We start from the raw sequence: 17,078 nt of genomic DNA, 5'->3' as shown, positions 1-17,078 counted from the left end.
CAGTATCGCTATTTTCCATACAGAACAATTCAAGAGGAACAAAAACCGATATTGCACTTTAACTAACTAACTCCAAATTGCGTAAATCAGTATGACGGAATTCGTTGACTGTTGATGTGCGACTCATCAATATATGCACGTTATCAATTGAAATATAAAATTACAATTTCAAATATCTGAGGTATTGTCTCGATTTCTCACTCTTCGGTTCATTCGTTTTAATACCCCACATTCCCGAGCAATTGACTACCTTCAAAATGCACTATCATTCTCATCGTTATACTGCTGTTGTAATTATTCTATACTCATTGTGTCGTAGCGCTCGACATTATAATCGAGCCGATCGCATCTGCGACATCTCGAGGGGGGAGAAGAAGGAGGCCTAATAATAAATAGATGACCTAGACACAGTTGGCCGGTGGTTTACGGGCAAAGGCCTCCAACGACCCGTGACATGAAAAATTGAATAAACTTTCAAAATCGTTCAGCTGATACTCGCTGCATTTAAGCATGTGTCGCTTTACACACATATATCGACTATTCGAGCGCATAATTTGCATTACAAACATCGTAAGCTCTCGTGCTATTATAATTCATACTCGTGACACAATGACGCGGCGGCCTTTCTATCCCCTCGCGATCTTGAATAAAAATTAATCAAAATAAAATACCAACTTCGCAATGCACGCACTGACTGCAAGTTAATCGATAATCTAGGCACGATACGGTCATTACAATGCCAATTAGATTTAAATTGAACGCACGGCGAAAGAATCGAAGTCCAATTCGTCTTCCGACTCTGATTGTGAGGCGTATATTTTCTCACCGCCTCCATATAGGACGGAAGGATTTGACAACTGTTAAAAATTAATCCATTAATCAATTAATTCGTTTTTTTTCTATTTAACGGTTCATTTAAATCGAAAATCTCGTAAATTTCAATACGTAGACTTAATGGCGGACAAGTTTTGCGATAATTTATAGTTTGAAAATTCTTTTCAATTTCAGGTGAAAATATTCATTTATCTTTCACTTATTGTATCAAATAGTTACTTTGCAAGTAAGACAGTGTTAACGATTGATACTCTAATCACAAAAATTGATATTCTATCGCGTCGTTCATGGAAGTGAAAACCAAAAACCGCGATTGTGAGGAAAAATAGTTTATCGTACTCGATTTATCGGGAAGAAATAATCGAATTAAACGAAAATCGATTATTTTTTGTCACCCTTAACCCCTGGGCAAATTTTCGTGGCCAATACTCTGCGGGTAAGAGGGGCTGTGGCCATAACGTGTCAGCGATCCGGTAGCTTCTTTATCGACGGGATCCGTTCAACACGAAATCCCATACGAACACAAAACCCCATTACATATATCACGAAATGCGGTTTCGAACTATTCATAAGTAATTAACCCATAAAATGAACGTAAACACGCCAATATACATGTGTATGTATAAATATAACGATACGGTAATACAAACTAAAATTATATTTACGTCTGTTATTTGCGGCTGATAGTATAACGTACGCACCTATAACGTTATAATATAAGAAGAGAATGGGATGTACGGCAGCATTATTTTTGTCCAACGTTCATACTTGCATAGAGTACCTACCAACGTGTAACGCGCATTGCGCAATTTGCGCATCTTAAAAGATGTTTATAAACTTGGAGCCGAGGGGCGATTCGAAGGCGCATCGTGATTCCCAGATGGAACCCACGTACGTACCTCGGTTCTCGACTTTAACCAATGCCAACTGTTGTGTTTGGTTTACGAATCGAATAAGAACGTGTGCTTACCGTGCAGTTAAATTTCTACATACGCGTCTAGTCGTGTACGTACACATCCACATGTACTACGAATACACAACTCGAGTTTGGCTTAAAATAAACCGAAACTAATTTTAAACCCGCATCCCGAGTTGTACGTATGTACGTAACACGCATGTAGGTATACCTATATCCTACGTACGTCTAACGTACTTATGTTCCTCTGTGTGTACAGCTGTACCTACAGAGAACAAGTTACGCATCGTCATTCGAAGAATCGAAGAATCGAAGAATCGAAACACTCTCGCGTAGGTACTCGTATATTCGTCCATTTCGATTTCCCTTCTTTCTCCAATTCAGTAATAGGCCATTGAAATCGCTCGGGGCGATCGCGTTAATCTACAACGTAACAGCTGGATAGATGCGTGAGAATTTATTATTGTACAAATAAAAAAAAAAAGAGCAAATCTCTGGTCTGTTGACACTCATGCAATTATTATCGGTACGAGGGATACTCGATGGAAGAGAAATTAAGCCTAACAAAAACGATGAATCAACATCGAGAATCCCTGAGTTATTTCATCCTCGACGTGTGTTTAACGAGCGTTATATTTATACGTATATACTCGCGATGCGATTTCTCCCTGTTTTCTCACCACCTTCTGTGCTTTCTTCTTTCTATAGCCTATATATAACTCTACTAGCGTAAAACACGCGGAGTGTCGCCGGGTATAAATTATCACGACTGAGACTCCCTTCTGCTGCATATATTTTGGCAAACAACACACAGCTAGCTAGGCTCGCGAGCGACGTCGGCCATGGTCGCGATTTGAATAGAGGTGGGTACATGGATTTGAACCCGAGAAACGTGTCTACGTAAATGCATGCGTGTAAGGGATAGCTTATAGGTATACACAACGTATTATATGCCACACGCCGGTATTTATCTGCCTAATTAATATTCCTTCGATACAATGTCTCTCCCGTTTCGTCCCTGGGACTCCTTGGTCGCCCTCCAAGGTCGACCCCTGGACAACCCCCGGGGTCACCGCGATTCTGTAACTTCCGATCTTGTAGCCTTGCGAATAGCCAGCGGGTGGCTAATGCGTGAAGGAAACTAGTGTTCTCTGATTCGATCTGATTTAATGCAATTAAAGTACGCAGACGTGTTTTGGTTCTTTTTTTTTTTTTTTTTTCTCTCTCTCTTGAGTTTTGTATTTAGATATGTAAATTTCCATTCTACACATCGGATAATAACCAAAACTTTTACGTATTACTTATAAAGCTTGTTTTTGTCTTTTTTATGTTGATGAATTTATTAGTCTTGAAAGGGTAAAACGTTTTCACCAAGATTTGATGGACTTTATTGTTATTAACGTTTATCAGGAACAGGATAATGAGAGCGTGGTCGGAGATTATGTTTGGAGTTTAATACGATAAAGTCCGTACTTTTTTTTTTTTATCAATTCTTTTACATTTCTAGTTTATTATTGATTATTATTCTTGGATAAAAGTGATTGAAATGCAATTAACTGAAGTTAATTTTTTAATTGTTATTTACAATGAATGTTTGAGAGAATATGTAATTTTACTCAAAATCCGAAATAACGTTCTAGCTTCTATGCTAAAAATAAGAAAAAAAAGAAACTGTTTAATAAAACCATTTTTTCATTTATTAGTTACGTGGGAGTAATCAAAATTTGACAACTAAAACCCACACCAAAAATTCGTGTTGACGGGTGTAATTCATTTTCGCAGATAGATATTTGATGAAGAATCGTTTTTCCCCAAGCTCACACATCTGCATTTATCACCGTCGTTTCTTGTTTTTCCACGTAGGTGTATACACGTTTCCAAGTGTTCAATATCGCCTCGTCGGCATTCTCTTTCGTAAACTCGACTCCACCTGCATTTGTGGAAGAAGGAACAGAAGAAGAAGAAGAAGAAGAAGAAGAAGAAGAAGATGAAGACGGAGGTGACGAAAGGAGAAGAAAGAGGAAAGGGAGGAAGAAGAGGAAGGAAAATAACCATCCCAGATGTCTATTTCGGGAAAGGCGATATAGGAACGTGTAGAGATACAATATACTTGCAACCTACCAACTCACAGCGCATCATGCGTGTGCTTAGCGAGCTTTATTTTGCTACACCGGCTATCATAAATACCTACTTGATACCCAACTTTGTGTATAGCATTACGTACGCGAAGAGTGAAGATTTAAATTTAACGCGGTCGGTCGGTAGGTACAATACTCCCGCATCCTCGTGATGGACAGTCGCGTGACTCTAGGATCGAAAATGTGACTGAAAATAGAACCATTTAGTTCGGAAAATTATGTAACTCAAGCTGCTGATGAAAGCTTATTATATATGTATATGTACACTCGGTGCCTGCATGCTTTCTTCGTCTCTGTATATTGCAACTAGTCAACGCTTCTTCTAATTCAAAACTTACCTCGATTTAGAAGGAGAATAACAAGCATATTTATCAAAACGCCGTCTTACCATTTTCAACAATTTTCTCAGGGGCGGCGCGAGAATTATGTCCGAGATTAATTAGAGCCGGGCTTCGTGTTTTATCGATAAATTTACAATAGAGAGAATGTAGCTTGCCGCCTGGCTCGAGGCGAGGCACCTGTTCGCGGCAGACACAATGCCAGTCCATTCAGGATTCTAATTATCCGAGCGCTAGCTGGCGGTTGTTGGAAGTTAGAAATCGACTCCGCTTAAATCCGAGGATGTAAATTGTTGTAGAAAAAGCGACTGTGTCGTGAAAGGAAATCTACGAGAATACTAAACCTTTTATGTATATGTATAATTGAAGGTAAAAAAGAATGTAAACGAATTTTTTTTCACTGTAAAGAATTCGAATTTCTTTATACTATGTCCTTAAAAATAAAAAATGTCATTCAAGTATCGGTGAATCATTCGTCAACGACCAAGCAACAGTTTAACTATCCTAAAACTGTTGTTCAGATGTTATCATCAAGGATCCCCTCGAATTAGGAACGCATCCCTGGACTTATTTTGTAATTAAGTGAAACATCCTTGAGGTTCGGATTTGGGACAAGCCGTGTAGCACGCCGAGACCTACACACCTAGCCCGTGAAACGTGGGTAAAATGTAGCAACTAGTCGGGCATGGCGATTTAGTTATGCCGAGAATGGCAGGCGTGTGCCTGTAATAATCAGAGTAGCGTGATTACCCAGTAGTCAAGGAGAAGTGGGTTGAGTGTAACTTTGCATATCTACACCTATGAGCCTATCCATCCAACCATCCATCCATCCATCCATCCATCCATCAATCTATCTATATTGCCTTTGTACCCTGCACGCCCATATTTACACGTGCTTGCGTGCCTACGTGCCTCCCGCGTGCGTGCGTGAGGAAACACGCGGTGGTGGTTGCGTAAAAAACGTCCGACACGGCACCGAAGAGGGTATTACTCACGGTACCAAAGCAAGCCAAGCAGCCCCCCATGCATGGCACGCTATGTGTAAAAAGGAAGGTACGAGGTATGTGACGGCTGGGCGTTACACTGGAATTAATTAAACGAGCCGAAAGGAGGATGAACTTTGAAAGAACGAATAATACATTGGACGCAATAAATTCGTCCGCACATGTCATCCACGACAACGAAGCAAACTGGAGTTAACAGCCGGATGGATAGTACGAGGGGATAATCAGCTGTTGCAATATTTTGGCACCGAGATCAAAAGAGGACAGACGTTGCAACTGTTCGTGATAAACCGTAATTCGGACCTCGTGATGGGCGGGCGGTGCAACGTAGTTCGTGTTTAAACTTGGAGAAAGTCGATTGGGAAGTTTTATTCAGTATGGAAAATTAGATTCATCGGAGTATCAAATTTTCCGGCATCACGTCTGCAGGAATTCTCCAATACGAAAGGTGTTTCATCGAATTATGACTAAAGTGTGAACCTTAAGAATCATTTGGGTCATAGGGCTGATTGCGGATAGGAATCGCGAGTTCTTGACCTGCGAACCATCAGGGCCATGCTCCATAAGTCAAGGGTCTCGGGTCACCGGGTCGGGTTGAAGGAACATCGGGATCCTTGAGGAAATGCAAATCACCGCAGGTGAAGCAACGGTATAATAAAACTTAATGCGGATAAATGAAGAGTCATGGATTTTTTACTAACCCTGGATTAAAGTCAGATTCGAGCTGAGAATTTTAACCACGTCATAGGTATTCGTGAGAACGGACTACAGGACTAAAATATGCCCCACATTCCTGAGTCATCTGCAATTGTGTCGTCGAACTTGGCAGCGATTACAATGAAGTCATAGCTAATTGAAGACAGTACGGCGATCCGGTTTATGGAAACTTTGAAATTCGAGAAAGAAGAGAACGTATTCAGTTCCCGGAAGGTTGCAGAAATAGTCGGAATTTAGCGCTTACTTCAAAAGACAAAAAGGTTCAGTTTCCTTCAAAGTAGGTTTACGCGAACCTTGGTAGGGGCTGAATTTCAGTTTCCCCTAAGGGTGCAGAAGAAGTCAAGGAGAGCCCATTCCGTTATACCCGGCATTCGACGTTCTAATCCAATAGGTAATTTGTTTTCTCGAGAATCGATAATTTACGGTAGGTACCTACTGCAAGAATAAGGCAACGTCGAATCCGCACCCTTGTTGAAGGAATGAGAGAGGGTTGTTTAGAGAGGGTGTACATACAGGCGCAGCACCTTGGGGCTAATCGCGCGTGCGTGTCGCGTGCCGCGGGCGCGAATTCCACCCTCGTAGACACCTTCGTACTTCCAGAGCTGCGAACAACAATCCAAAGTATCGCCCTCCGGACGCGGAGTGCCGCAGAGTCTTCATAGCCGCTCACCCTCGTCGTCGAACAGAAGTTCCCCGGTTCCGTCGCTCCTCGCTCGTTCATAATCGACGACGAGAATGAAGAGCTAATTCGTCGCGACTCTCTTCAAACTCAATTACGCAACTGCCCTCGAAGCCTAACACGATTAACATTCTCGTATTCAACCGTAGGACGCCAACAGTCTCGACAATTGTGGGTGAAAGACTCCTTTCTTCTTCGATCTTTGTTTGAATTCAGTGTTATTATACCGAGTCGTTAAAAGTTTTCCGATAAGAATTTCCGCATCGAATTAAGCAGTGCGGACCTTGATTGATTCTATAAAACCCGTTTGCCAAATCCAATCTGTACGGATGTTTGCACCGCAGACTACGCAAGAGCGGAAGAGTATTGTTGTTAAATATTATTGCCTCGAAGGCAGGAGAACGGCTAATTAAGAGCGTCCGAAGCCGGTCTGGAATTATTATCTCGAGATATTTGCTCGATCCAGACATCGAGCGTCGGTACCTATTGTACGCACGAAGCTCAATCAATTGATCAAATTTGCTCAGCGTTACGTTAAACCTTTTACATTAACGTAACGTTGACTCTTCGCGATTTCGATACACGTGACGTAGGAGGAGAGACGCGTGTTATGTCACGTCGACGTATGCAGTGCGTCGTCGGAAGTTCAGGTGCCGCCTCGAGACCTTCCTCTTCGCTTATTTAGGTCGAGATGGTCGTCAGCGGAGGAAAAATGAAAGAGAGGAACAGATTCCTGGCTCCCGAGGGCTTCAATGACCAATTGAAGAGGGTAAGTGCGTCGACAATCGTAAAACAAGTCTGACCGTTTATCGCCATTATGTACCTACCACTCAAAACAAGCATTCGCGATTAAAGATTGCGGTAAAAATGGACTCTATAATCGCGAACTCGGACGTCACTCGCCTCACGTTCAACCTCTGGAATCACTTTTCCCCAAGGAAACGGTTGTCGCGAGTTTCCGTCGCGTGAAGCTTAATAATTCGCCTGTGCACGAATATTGCATGATAGGTAGCTGCATAAAATACGCTGTTTACGTCTGACCTTTGCTCTCTCGAAAGAACTGTAGGGCTCGACCAAAAAGGTCATCCAGTAACGGTCCTGAATCTTTCCTCAATTTTACCAGAAACAAAAGGGAAGTTGGGGGCGAGCTCGAGTCCTTGAATCACGACCTCTGACCCCGATGGTTTAGTTTCCGCTGATCTTGGCACGGAAGGAGTCTTGTTTCTATTTCCAACTCCATCGACTTGGCACGAGAAGGATTTCCGATCGGGCCGTGCATGCATGTGACGTTTTACTGCACCCCGTCGCTCCGACGTTGAAAGTGAATTATCCGAGAGTCCCGGTGTCAGATTCCCCCGGGTTGACCGTGGGGGGAAATTTATGGTGTACAAGAGCGGTTTTCGGGGAGGATGAACCCTGAGGATGAATCGCGGGTGTCGCTAAGGCGCCGAGGAGAGGAGAGGAGAGGAGATGAGAGACAGGCACGTGCTGAGCGTGACCACAGAAATAACGCGCACGTGTTCGCAGACTTTATACTAAACCCGAACGTGTAATGTACGACCAGAACTGGGCGCGACTCGCGATGCCAATGTGCAACGTATATAGTAATTATATGACATGTAGGTATAACGGTTTATTTGTTAGGGACCCATGAAAAGGTGCGGTTTTTTGTCAGATCGCTATCTCTTTCTCTTCTGGGTATTTCACCCCGAATATCCAATGGGAATTGTAATTAAATTCTTATAATCGGGCGTAGACATGCCTACCCATTCTGGGTATCCGTCAGCTAATTCTGAAAAGCTCCTCCTTGTCATCTATTTATTTATTTATTTAAATATTAACGAGACCCTTGTACGTAAAAAAAAATATAAAGCAGCGTGGCATTAAATAAAACTCTGTATTGGTGTTTTACGAATAAAACCAATTTACATTCTTGTTACATAATGATAATAGACATGCAGTCAAGTTTATGTATAGAAATAGTAATAAAAAAGTTTCTTTTTTTCACCTAACCGACAAACTAATCTGCCGTCAACTTCAATTATAGTCATAATATTTTACTTAACTTGGTACCTAAATTTGAGACGTAAATTTGGACCGACGTCGATCAGAGCCTGGGAGAAGACGTAGATTTCGAGATACTGATCTGATGCATGCGGATCGAGATAACAATCGTTTGCATCACGCGGTGCAAAAATGACGACGACAGCGTATAACCGTCGTTTATTTTCGGATTCGCGCGTATGTAGTAACATTAATTCGGCACGAGACCGCGGGTAAGAACGCAACGCCGACAGAAAGAAAGGTGCCAAAAAATAAATGGGGGATCCTAAAAGAAAAACGAGAAGGTTTAGAGGAAAAAAACAAAAACAAAATAAGAAAACAGAAATAAAACAACAGCAGTAGAACGTGATACGAAGATACGTTTCAAGACTAGGATATATTTAGTAACTAAAGGTAAACAAATAAAAATGAAAATCGCTCACAAAATGTATAATATGCACGTACGTATGCATATGCGTGTATGTATGTGCGTGTTATATTACGCGGTAATAACCTGTTGCAGATTAAAAAAATAAACGTCGCTGCTGTTTGGCATAAAATCGCAGATTATAGCTGCGGATGTTGGAAATTATAGGATAGATATTTTGTTTGTATAAAATTCTTGTAAAAGCGACATAAGAAATTAATCGACAGACGTCTGGAGTAAAGAGAGAGAGAGAGGGAAAAATTTCACTCATATCGATGATGCACAATCACGTCGTCTACCAAATTGTTTTAGCCTGTCACGCCGAGCGACGAGTTGACCGATTTTTTGACGCCGCTGCAGGGGGAGCCGCGTCGTCGGTCGAAATTTGCAAGGTTTTCGCGCTCTTCACGGGGGTCCAACTCCTTCTACCGCGGTCCCAAGAGCGGTGGAAAGGCCCTCGATGTTGGGACCAACTCGGGGTCCCACGGCACTGCTGAGCCAACGACGTACCAAGTAAGACGGGGTCGATTTGCCTCGTTGTAATTTCCTTCCTTTCAAAAAGTCATTGTTCGCCGTATAGTTGTACGAAATTAATATACAGCGAGATATAACGCGTGCGCAAAAGCAGAGGAGTTTCAAATTTTTTTTTTTTTTTTTCTTTCGCACGCCGCGATGTTACACCGTCAGTAGCGCGTAGTGTAAATATAGCGCACGATGAGAAGCGCTCGAAGAGAGAGAAAGAGAGAGAGAACCTACCTACCTACCTTCCTTCTCCACCTCTTCACCTCGTCCCACCTCGAAGACGACGACGCGTGCAGAGCCGACCAGCACCCGGGGGAATCGGAGTCAGATACTATCTAGAAAAGCGACGATACGCACGAAGTGCGCTCGCGTTTTGGTCCTGGTACCAATTTTGTTACCAATATTTTTAAGTGCATCCTGTGACGCAGTGTGACAAGCTGCAGAGCTTACTTCCTGTTGTAATTCAAACTATTCTCATCGCAAGTTGTGTTTTAATTTGTAAAATTATACAAACTGCGTGGCAAAATCAACGCAGTCTCGTAAATTTGCAGTTCGGTCTTTCAAGTCTTTCGGTAAGTGGTCACTCAATGACACCAGTGCACATGGACTTGGTCCTCGTCTACTATTATTCCGAGATAAATGGACGCTGGATCTGATTATTACCCTTTGAATATATTAGTACCTATAGACGTAATCTTAATACGAGTGGGTGGACAAACTGCGATTATAATTCACAGTGCTAATCTTATGCTACCTACATAAATTGTGGTTCGCGCTTTTTGGTGATGAGTTTAACACCGTGGTGTTACAGTTGCAACGAAGAGTGCCAGTTGCTAGGAATAACACTGTGAATTAACACCGCCAAACAGTTTTCTCTGATTTGTCACCGCATCTCGTTGTTAGCATTATTCTGTCGTCCTTTTTGTTCTTAGTCCAATGAATATACAGTCATTTTTCAAAAATCGAAATCCTGGTGTTCTGATAGTCAGCTTTTGTGCATGAAATAACTTAGCTCGTTCCTCGGTCGTTGACTGTAAAAGCCCGAGGCTCGTAAGCTCGGGTTTGCCATGTCTTATGACGGAGCGAGATTGATGAACGTAGGTATTATACCTACGCAGTATTTAATTCCGACAATTTAGAGTCCCGACGCGAAGCTCATATGCGCACATATTCGCAGTATGCGATATTACACTGCCCCTCCGAATACGCCGGTGCTTTCTTCTAGACTTTAGTTCACGAAAAGTTTCGTCCTCGGCTCTGAATCGCACACGAAGGAAACGCGTGAAATCGTAAAGAATTAAGTCGGGAGAAAAATCAGAGTGAATATAATAGCTGCGTTTTTGGCACACCCATTGCGGCCAGTTATTCATTTAAGTTTGGCGGTAAACAGCTGGTGTTATTCTAGCGTAAACATAATCACGGGTATCTAACTTTTCATCTCTACAGACATCTGTCTACACATCTAATGATGAATTTTAACATCCGTAATTCCCACATCTCCAGCAAATATTCCAAATTCTAATTGCTCACCGAATGACTTTCCCAAGTTTCTATATCGGCTAAAATAAACCTCCGACCGATGCCACGCCCGCGAGGCTTACGGTGGTTATACGTTACATATATACCCTATTCTTCGAATCGAATCCCTCTAATAACTAATTGAACACGACATTTGTACACGAGTATGCGGTACAATTTTTTCCCTGGCATAACGATAAACGGAAACGAATTGCTCCGGCCTCTTTTCATCAGCCACGATCCGCTAAGTTAGCTAATTTTTCTTCCAACTTTGAATTGATCTTTCAAACGCTTGCAGAAGGTCCGTCGTATCATCGCCGAGCACAGCGAGCGGCAGAGTCGCTCATCCTCGCGACCGAAGGTTACTCCTTCCTCGTCCTCGGGGGCGTCCAAGTCCAGGGAGTTGATCAACTACAGCATAGTTGCCTCAACTCGCTGCGAAAACGCGCGGAACGGCCGCAACGGTTACACGGGCTTCTCCAGTTTCTCCGTCTGCGAAACAGCAGCGCTCTGCGAATCACGTGCCGCCCCAAAAACCACCGGTGGAACAGTCTCTGGACGAAGAAAGTCATCCCGGGCTAGAAATCACCAGGACATCTTCAACCCCCCGAAGAAGAACTCCAAACTCCCTTGCGTCCAGGAACCGTCGAGAAGAAATCGTCGAGACAACGTCAAAGTGACTCTGGTGCGCCCTAAGGAGTCCAGGGATCTTCCCTGGGGACCAGCGTCCGTCGAGGAGAGGGACGGTGAGTCTAAACTCATATCTGATGTCTAAATCGCAGTTCGAAACGAAACTTTGCGAGACTATATTTTAATTCTTTGTATACCGCTTAATAATTCTCAGGGTGTCTTATCGGGTACCAGAGAAGGCTGCTCGACAAGTTTCCCCCGGGATACTTCGGGAGTGACGATATCAGGGAGCCACCGGGAAGAGCATCGTCCTCGAGAGGGAAAACGGCGCAGGTATTGCGGGAGAACGGAACCTCGACGGTTGTGCCAGAGAGCTACAAAAATCGTGGGGAACTTCGCAGGTCGCCGAGCACAAGTCTGCCGAGTAGTTGGAAGAAGCCAACCCGTGTTGGCGTCAAGAAGTCCGTCTCCTTCAGCTCGGACACGAGCTTTCAGGAGAAGAAGTCCGTCTTCAGTTCAAAGACTCACGCCCACGAGGCCAAGGTCTATCACAAAGGTGTTCTCCAAGGTGATCAGCTTCGTCTGCTATCCACTCGCTTAATTTTTTTTTTCCCCCTTCTTTTCGTTTTTTCCTCTCGTTTTTATTTCGGCACCGATTGCCAATCTCGATTGCCGAGATCTATTCTCCTCGAGCGCGGCACAAGCCAAACACCCGATGAATTATCGCCCATCGATAAACAAAGCCTCGAGGCTATTGACAGATCGCGTTAGAAGAAAAAGACTTGCCAGGCTCTGGAGGCAGTCGAGACGTGTAATGAGATCCGTCTTGTCGAAGTCGACTATTATTAATCGTCGATTTCTTTTGGTCCGCAGATCGTGCATCGCCGATTTTCGAAAGCCTGCGAGACGCCGTGGCCACGTCGCCGTCGCCGGCGGCCACCACGACGACCACGACGACGACGACGACGAACACCACAGCTGGAACAACGACGACCCTCGGAGGACCGTTGGCCCTTGTCAGGGCGGCCCGTGAGGGCAGCAATTCCTCCCTCCGGCAGATGATGACGAACGCAAGAACGCCGCAAGGCGGCAGGGAGATAAACATAAACGCGGTTGATGCCAGCGGCAGGGTGAGTGTGTGATTTTTTTTTTTTTATTTCCCCCGTTGTTAAAACGCCTCGCTATAAATACGGCCTGTGAATAGCGAGCGGGTGAAACGGCGCTTTCGGAATCCAGCAATATACGACACGCGGATTAATTCGCATTAACCGGCGCCCCAGGCCGTTTAAATATTCCGATCAAAGCGCTAAACGTGCGCTAAATTAACCGTCTCGCTAATTCGCGGGTGCGAATCATTGCAAAACACCCCGCGGCATTAGTAGTCGTTGTAACGACTTTTGCCCAAGGATTATACACGATTTGCAACCCGCATGCGGCCTCGTTACGCGTGTATTCTTATACCTACACGCCATACGTGATTTTTCTGCAATACGAAACTGGCACTGTTGCTCATTTCTGCATGTAACACGTCTTAATCGCTGTTTCTATCCTCGATTTCAGACTGCCCTGAGCTACATGGCTGGTGATGGCGCCGCGGCGATGCTCGAGGCTGCCCTCAGCTTTCCGGAAGTCGATGTTAACCTTCCGGACAACGAGGGTAACACACCACTGCATTTCGCTACTCAGGCCGGTGAGCAATGGCGTTATTTAAAAAATATCAATCTATCGTGCACCGTTTGATTCAAGAATCATCGTCAATTAGTTATCTGCGGATTGTTCGTATACATATACCTATAATTTTGCAAAATATTTCGAAGAAAGAAAAAATCTTGGCCGGTCTCTTATTGTTTGCGGAAAAAGACTTGGATTGCGAAGAAAATGCAAGGACGAAAAATGCGAAATGGAAACGGGCCGTTGAGAAACAAGAGAGAAGAAAAAAAGGATCACAACAAGGGGAAAAGAAAAAAGAAATCATGTCAATAAGAAAACGGTGCTAAATTCGTGATCTGTCAAATTATTCTTGGCCAGGTTTCAAAATATACCTATATAGATTGGCTGCCCCATTTACGACTGATTTTACACACCGATCGCGTTCGTATTCTAATAATCAAAAAGCGTCTTGGCGAGTTAATTTGACTTTTCATGGACTCTTGGAACGCCCTCCGCTCGCTTGCCAAATTTGAAGAGGCCGATTTTTTTTTTTTTTTTTTTACTCTTTGAAGAGACCTTATATTTTCTCCACGCATTTTATTTCTGAAAAAATATTTATAATTCAATGCCCAGCTGGGAATCGTTGACGGTTCGAGAGTTCCTCGAAAGCTCGGTTATAAACCTCGGCACGGAGCGTAAATCAATCAATTTAGAAGGTGTTATTGATGTTTCCATCCCTCCTGCCACGGGCTCTCAACACGCTTCATGCATGTAGCCCCTGCTTTCACATCGTCCAATCGAATTGCTTTGTCGGCTATTTTCAGCCCCCACCAATCACACCGCCACGCGACTATCGCACTCTGGCGAACAAACATTTTCCTGCATCTGTGTGCGTGTCTACAAGTTGCAGACGTTTACCAGCCTGCCTTTATCCTTCGTTCTTTTTTCGGCGCCACGATAGCTCTCCCAAAAACGAAACTATTCGGCCCTGAAAACGCTCCCACGCTTCCGTTTTTCCTAGGACGGAAGTCGATACCCTTATTACGTATGTACTGAGAAAAAGACTATTTGCAACTTTTCGAGTTTCAACGTTCCGGCGATTATTACCAATGTTTCGAATCGATCTCAATTCTGCGCGATTGCGTCAGCCTGTTTGACTGAATGTGTAAATTAAGGACTAATCGACGGACTAACATTAATTTTGCAATGTCTTAAGTCGAAGTGATGTAATAATAGGCGGGAAAAAATTGTCGTAAACATAAACATGCGTTTGAAACTTTTTTGGCTTCCGGAATTTTGTTTACGCTGTTTTCAGATTATTAACACGCAAAAAAATAAAACAACAACTCTATCGAACACGCTTTGCGTGATTATTTCCTCAGGAAAGTAATTTTGCAGGCAAATACCGGTAATCTCGATGATTTATTATATAATCGCAAACCGTCGACGGATTGTGCAGTTTCAATCTTGTCCCATCCTTCGAGTACTTTCAAAGAATAACGAAAATTTACGATCTCATCTCATATTTTTTCTCAGGCCAATTAGAATGCGTGAGCATACTTCTGCAAAGGTGTCCGGGAATCGAGGTTGACGCTCGAAATACTTTGGGATTCACGCCGTTGATGAAAGCCGCAATTCAGGGCAGAACAAAATGCGCGAAGATCCTTTTATTCGCTGGTAAGTGGGTCGAATTCGAATAGGTGAAATGGAGAGGGACGCTGCATGTAGAGATATTTTTTCAATTATCTACACTCCCAATAAATTCCAGGTGCTAATCCAACCCTGAGAGATTACGGACGGGGCTTGCGAGCCGAACAATGGGCCAGATTCTGCGGTAGATACGTTTGCGCAGAGGTAATCGAGCGCTTCGCCAGGCACCGACTCCTGGAGCGAACGACCTCGTGCAGATGGGGAAGCGAGCCTGAGCTGGCGGCCAGAGTTCTCCAGGGCAAGGTGAGTCTCTGGCGAAGAAGACGGGCTAACGGGCTAAAAGAAAGACTGACCCAAGGACTGACCCACGACTTCAATGCCCACAGGTGACCCCGATGCCCACGAACCTACCCCCACAGCCCTCGACTCTCAAGTCGAAAATACGGAGGGTTTTCAGGACCAGCTCGGGCCCCGACAACCGCAGCTTTTCCCTCGTCTCACAGCTGACCAGCGCTGCCCTTTGTGCGAGCAGCCCTGCGCTTCCGAGACCTGGCGAAGTCCCACCTGTTGTGAAGAGCCTCATCCGCCCTTTGAGCGTCCCTCAGCTCAGGTAGGACGAATTATTCGAAGCTGGTTTACTCGACGTTACGATTTCGTGCTTCGGGAGAGTTTGTCGCCAACTGGATCGATTTCTATCTATCTATCTCTATATCTCTTTATAACGTGTGTAATATCTGCAGAATCACACTGGTGCCCTCGTCCGACGGTGCGCCGCTGGTGGGATGTCGAGCTGGTGAAAAAATTCACACAAACTTTACGGAGAAGATTGTTTCCGAGAAGATTGAATCATCCGTGTCAAAGCCGCCCAGGTCGAAAAAAAAGAGCAAGTGAATCGCAAGCGTTGCTATTCTATCTCGCTGCTTGTGGCGAGCGACTCGACCACACCACCCAGACATTACCACCCATGTATGTATAATACGGAGAGACAGCCAACCGGTATATGCCTAATTCACGATACGTTACACCTAGTATAGGTTTACACCTTTACGTATTGTATTATAGCTAATATTACTCTTATTATTATAGTCCCGTGCCGACTATGCAATATTGCTTATCAGTACCCGGCGAGCGCGAGCTACGTTGAGATAACGACTCGTACCTTGGTCCCATTATATGCATACCTATATTTTATTTATAGCTGCTCGTTTTCAAATTGTAACAACGAATGGGATACCTTTGGTGCCTTGAAAAAGCCACGGGCATAGATACGTTTGTAACGATCAGTTATATGGTATCAATCTATTTATTTTTCTGTCCTATCGATTCACACTTATCGCAATGTTGTATTACGCTATCTCTATATTGAAAATTTCGCGGTGACCTAAACGCATCGTTGTAAGAATTTGGAACAGGATTACCTGAAAATTTCCAAAAGGTATTTTATAGTTGTAAAAAATTTGGTATTCCCCTAGGAAGTGAATGAATGAAGAGGAAATCGGTGAGAAATGAACCTAATCGTAACGGATAAACATGAGTGCGCGTAGACACGTCAAGTTGAAACACTGTCTTTGATCTGAAAGACCCTTGATCTTCATTAAATGCGCTCTTCAAATGTGTATTCGCAATAAACTCCTCACAGCTGAATGTAAAGAGCTAAGTTATAAAATAGTTTGCCTAAGCAACAGTTACAGTATATACCTCATCGTTTATCGTTCTGCGTAACTGAATAAACAGCAAGTGTGTCGACGTTGAATCGAAGACGTTCTTCACTTTGATTGAGATCGCCGTAAAATATCCGTTACAAAGGGTCAGTCACGGTGTAACAGTGACTGCGTGATCTAATTGCGTAAATTTTACACCGTACGTCAGAGTTAAAACCGAGAAACGCAAGGGTATAAAAAAACGCGTGTGTGGTTGATGGAAAAATCGAGAAAACGTAATAGGCACTCGTAGGATAAACAAGAGATTTGCATTATTTTATAAAAGGAGTCTATATACGCTTGTATAAATTG

The 17,078-nt window shown here is 43.6% G+C and overlaps 1 protein-coding gene across 1 annotated transcript; it reads left to right on the top strand.

Moving 5' to 3' along the window:
- The first annotated feature begins 7,070 nt into the window (after positions 1–7,070).
- LOC124405010 lies at positions 7,071–17,003 on the top strand. The gene is made up of 9 exons (XM_046879601.1): positions 7,071–7,395; positions 11,435–11,882; positions 11,981–12,334; positions 12,640–12,896; positions 13,327–13,456; positions 14,953–15,093; positions 15,185–15,369; positions 15,453–15,676; positions 15,807–17,003. Exons 1-9 carry the CDS (start codon positions 7,318–7,320, stop codon positions 15,955–15,957), a joined length of 1,968 nt encoding a protein of 655 aa, XP_046735557.1. The 5' UTR covers positions 7,071–7,317; the 3' UTR covers positions 15,958–17,003.
- The last annotated feature ends 75 nt before the right edge of the window (positions 17,004–17,078 follow it).

Source organism: Diprion similis, chromosome 3, assembly GCF_021155765.1.
Source record: "Diprion similis isolate iyDipSimi1 chromosome 3, iyDipSimi1.1, whole genome shotgun sequence".
Lineage (NCBI taxonomy): Eukaryota > Metazoa > Arthropoda > Insecta > Hymenoptera > Diprionidae > Diprion > Diprion similis.
This window is presented reverse-complemented; position numbering and strand designations above follow the sequence as displayed.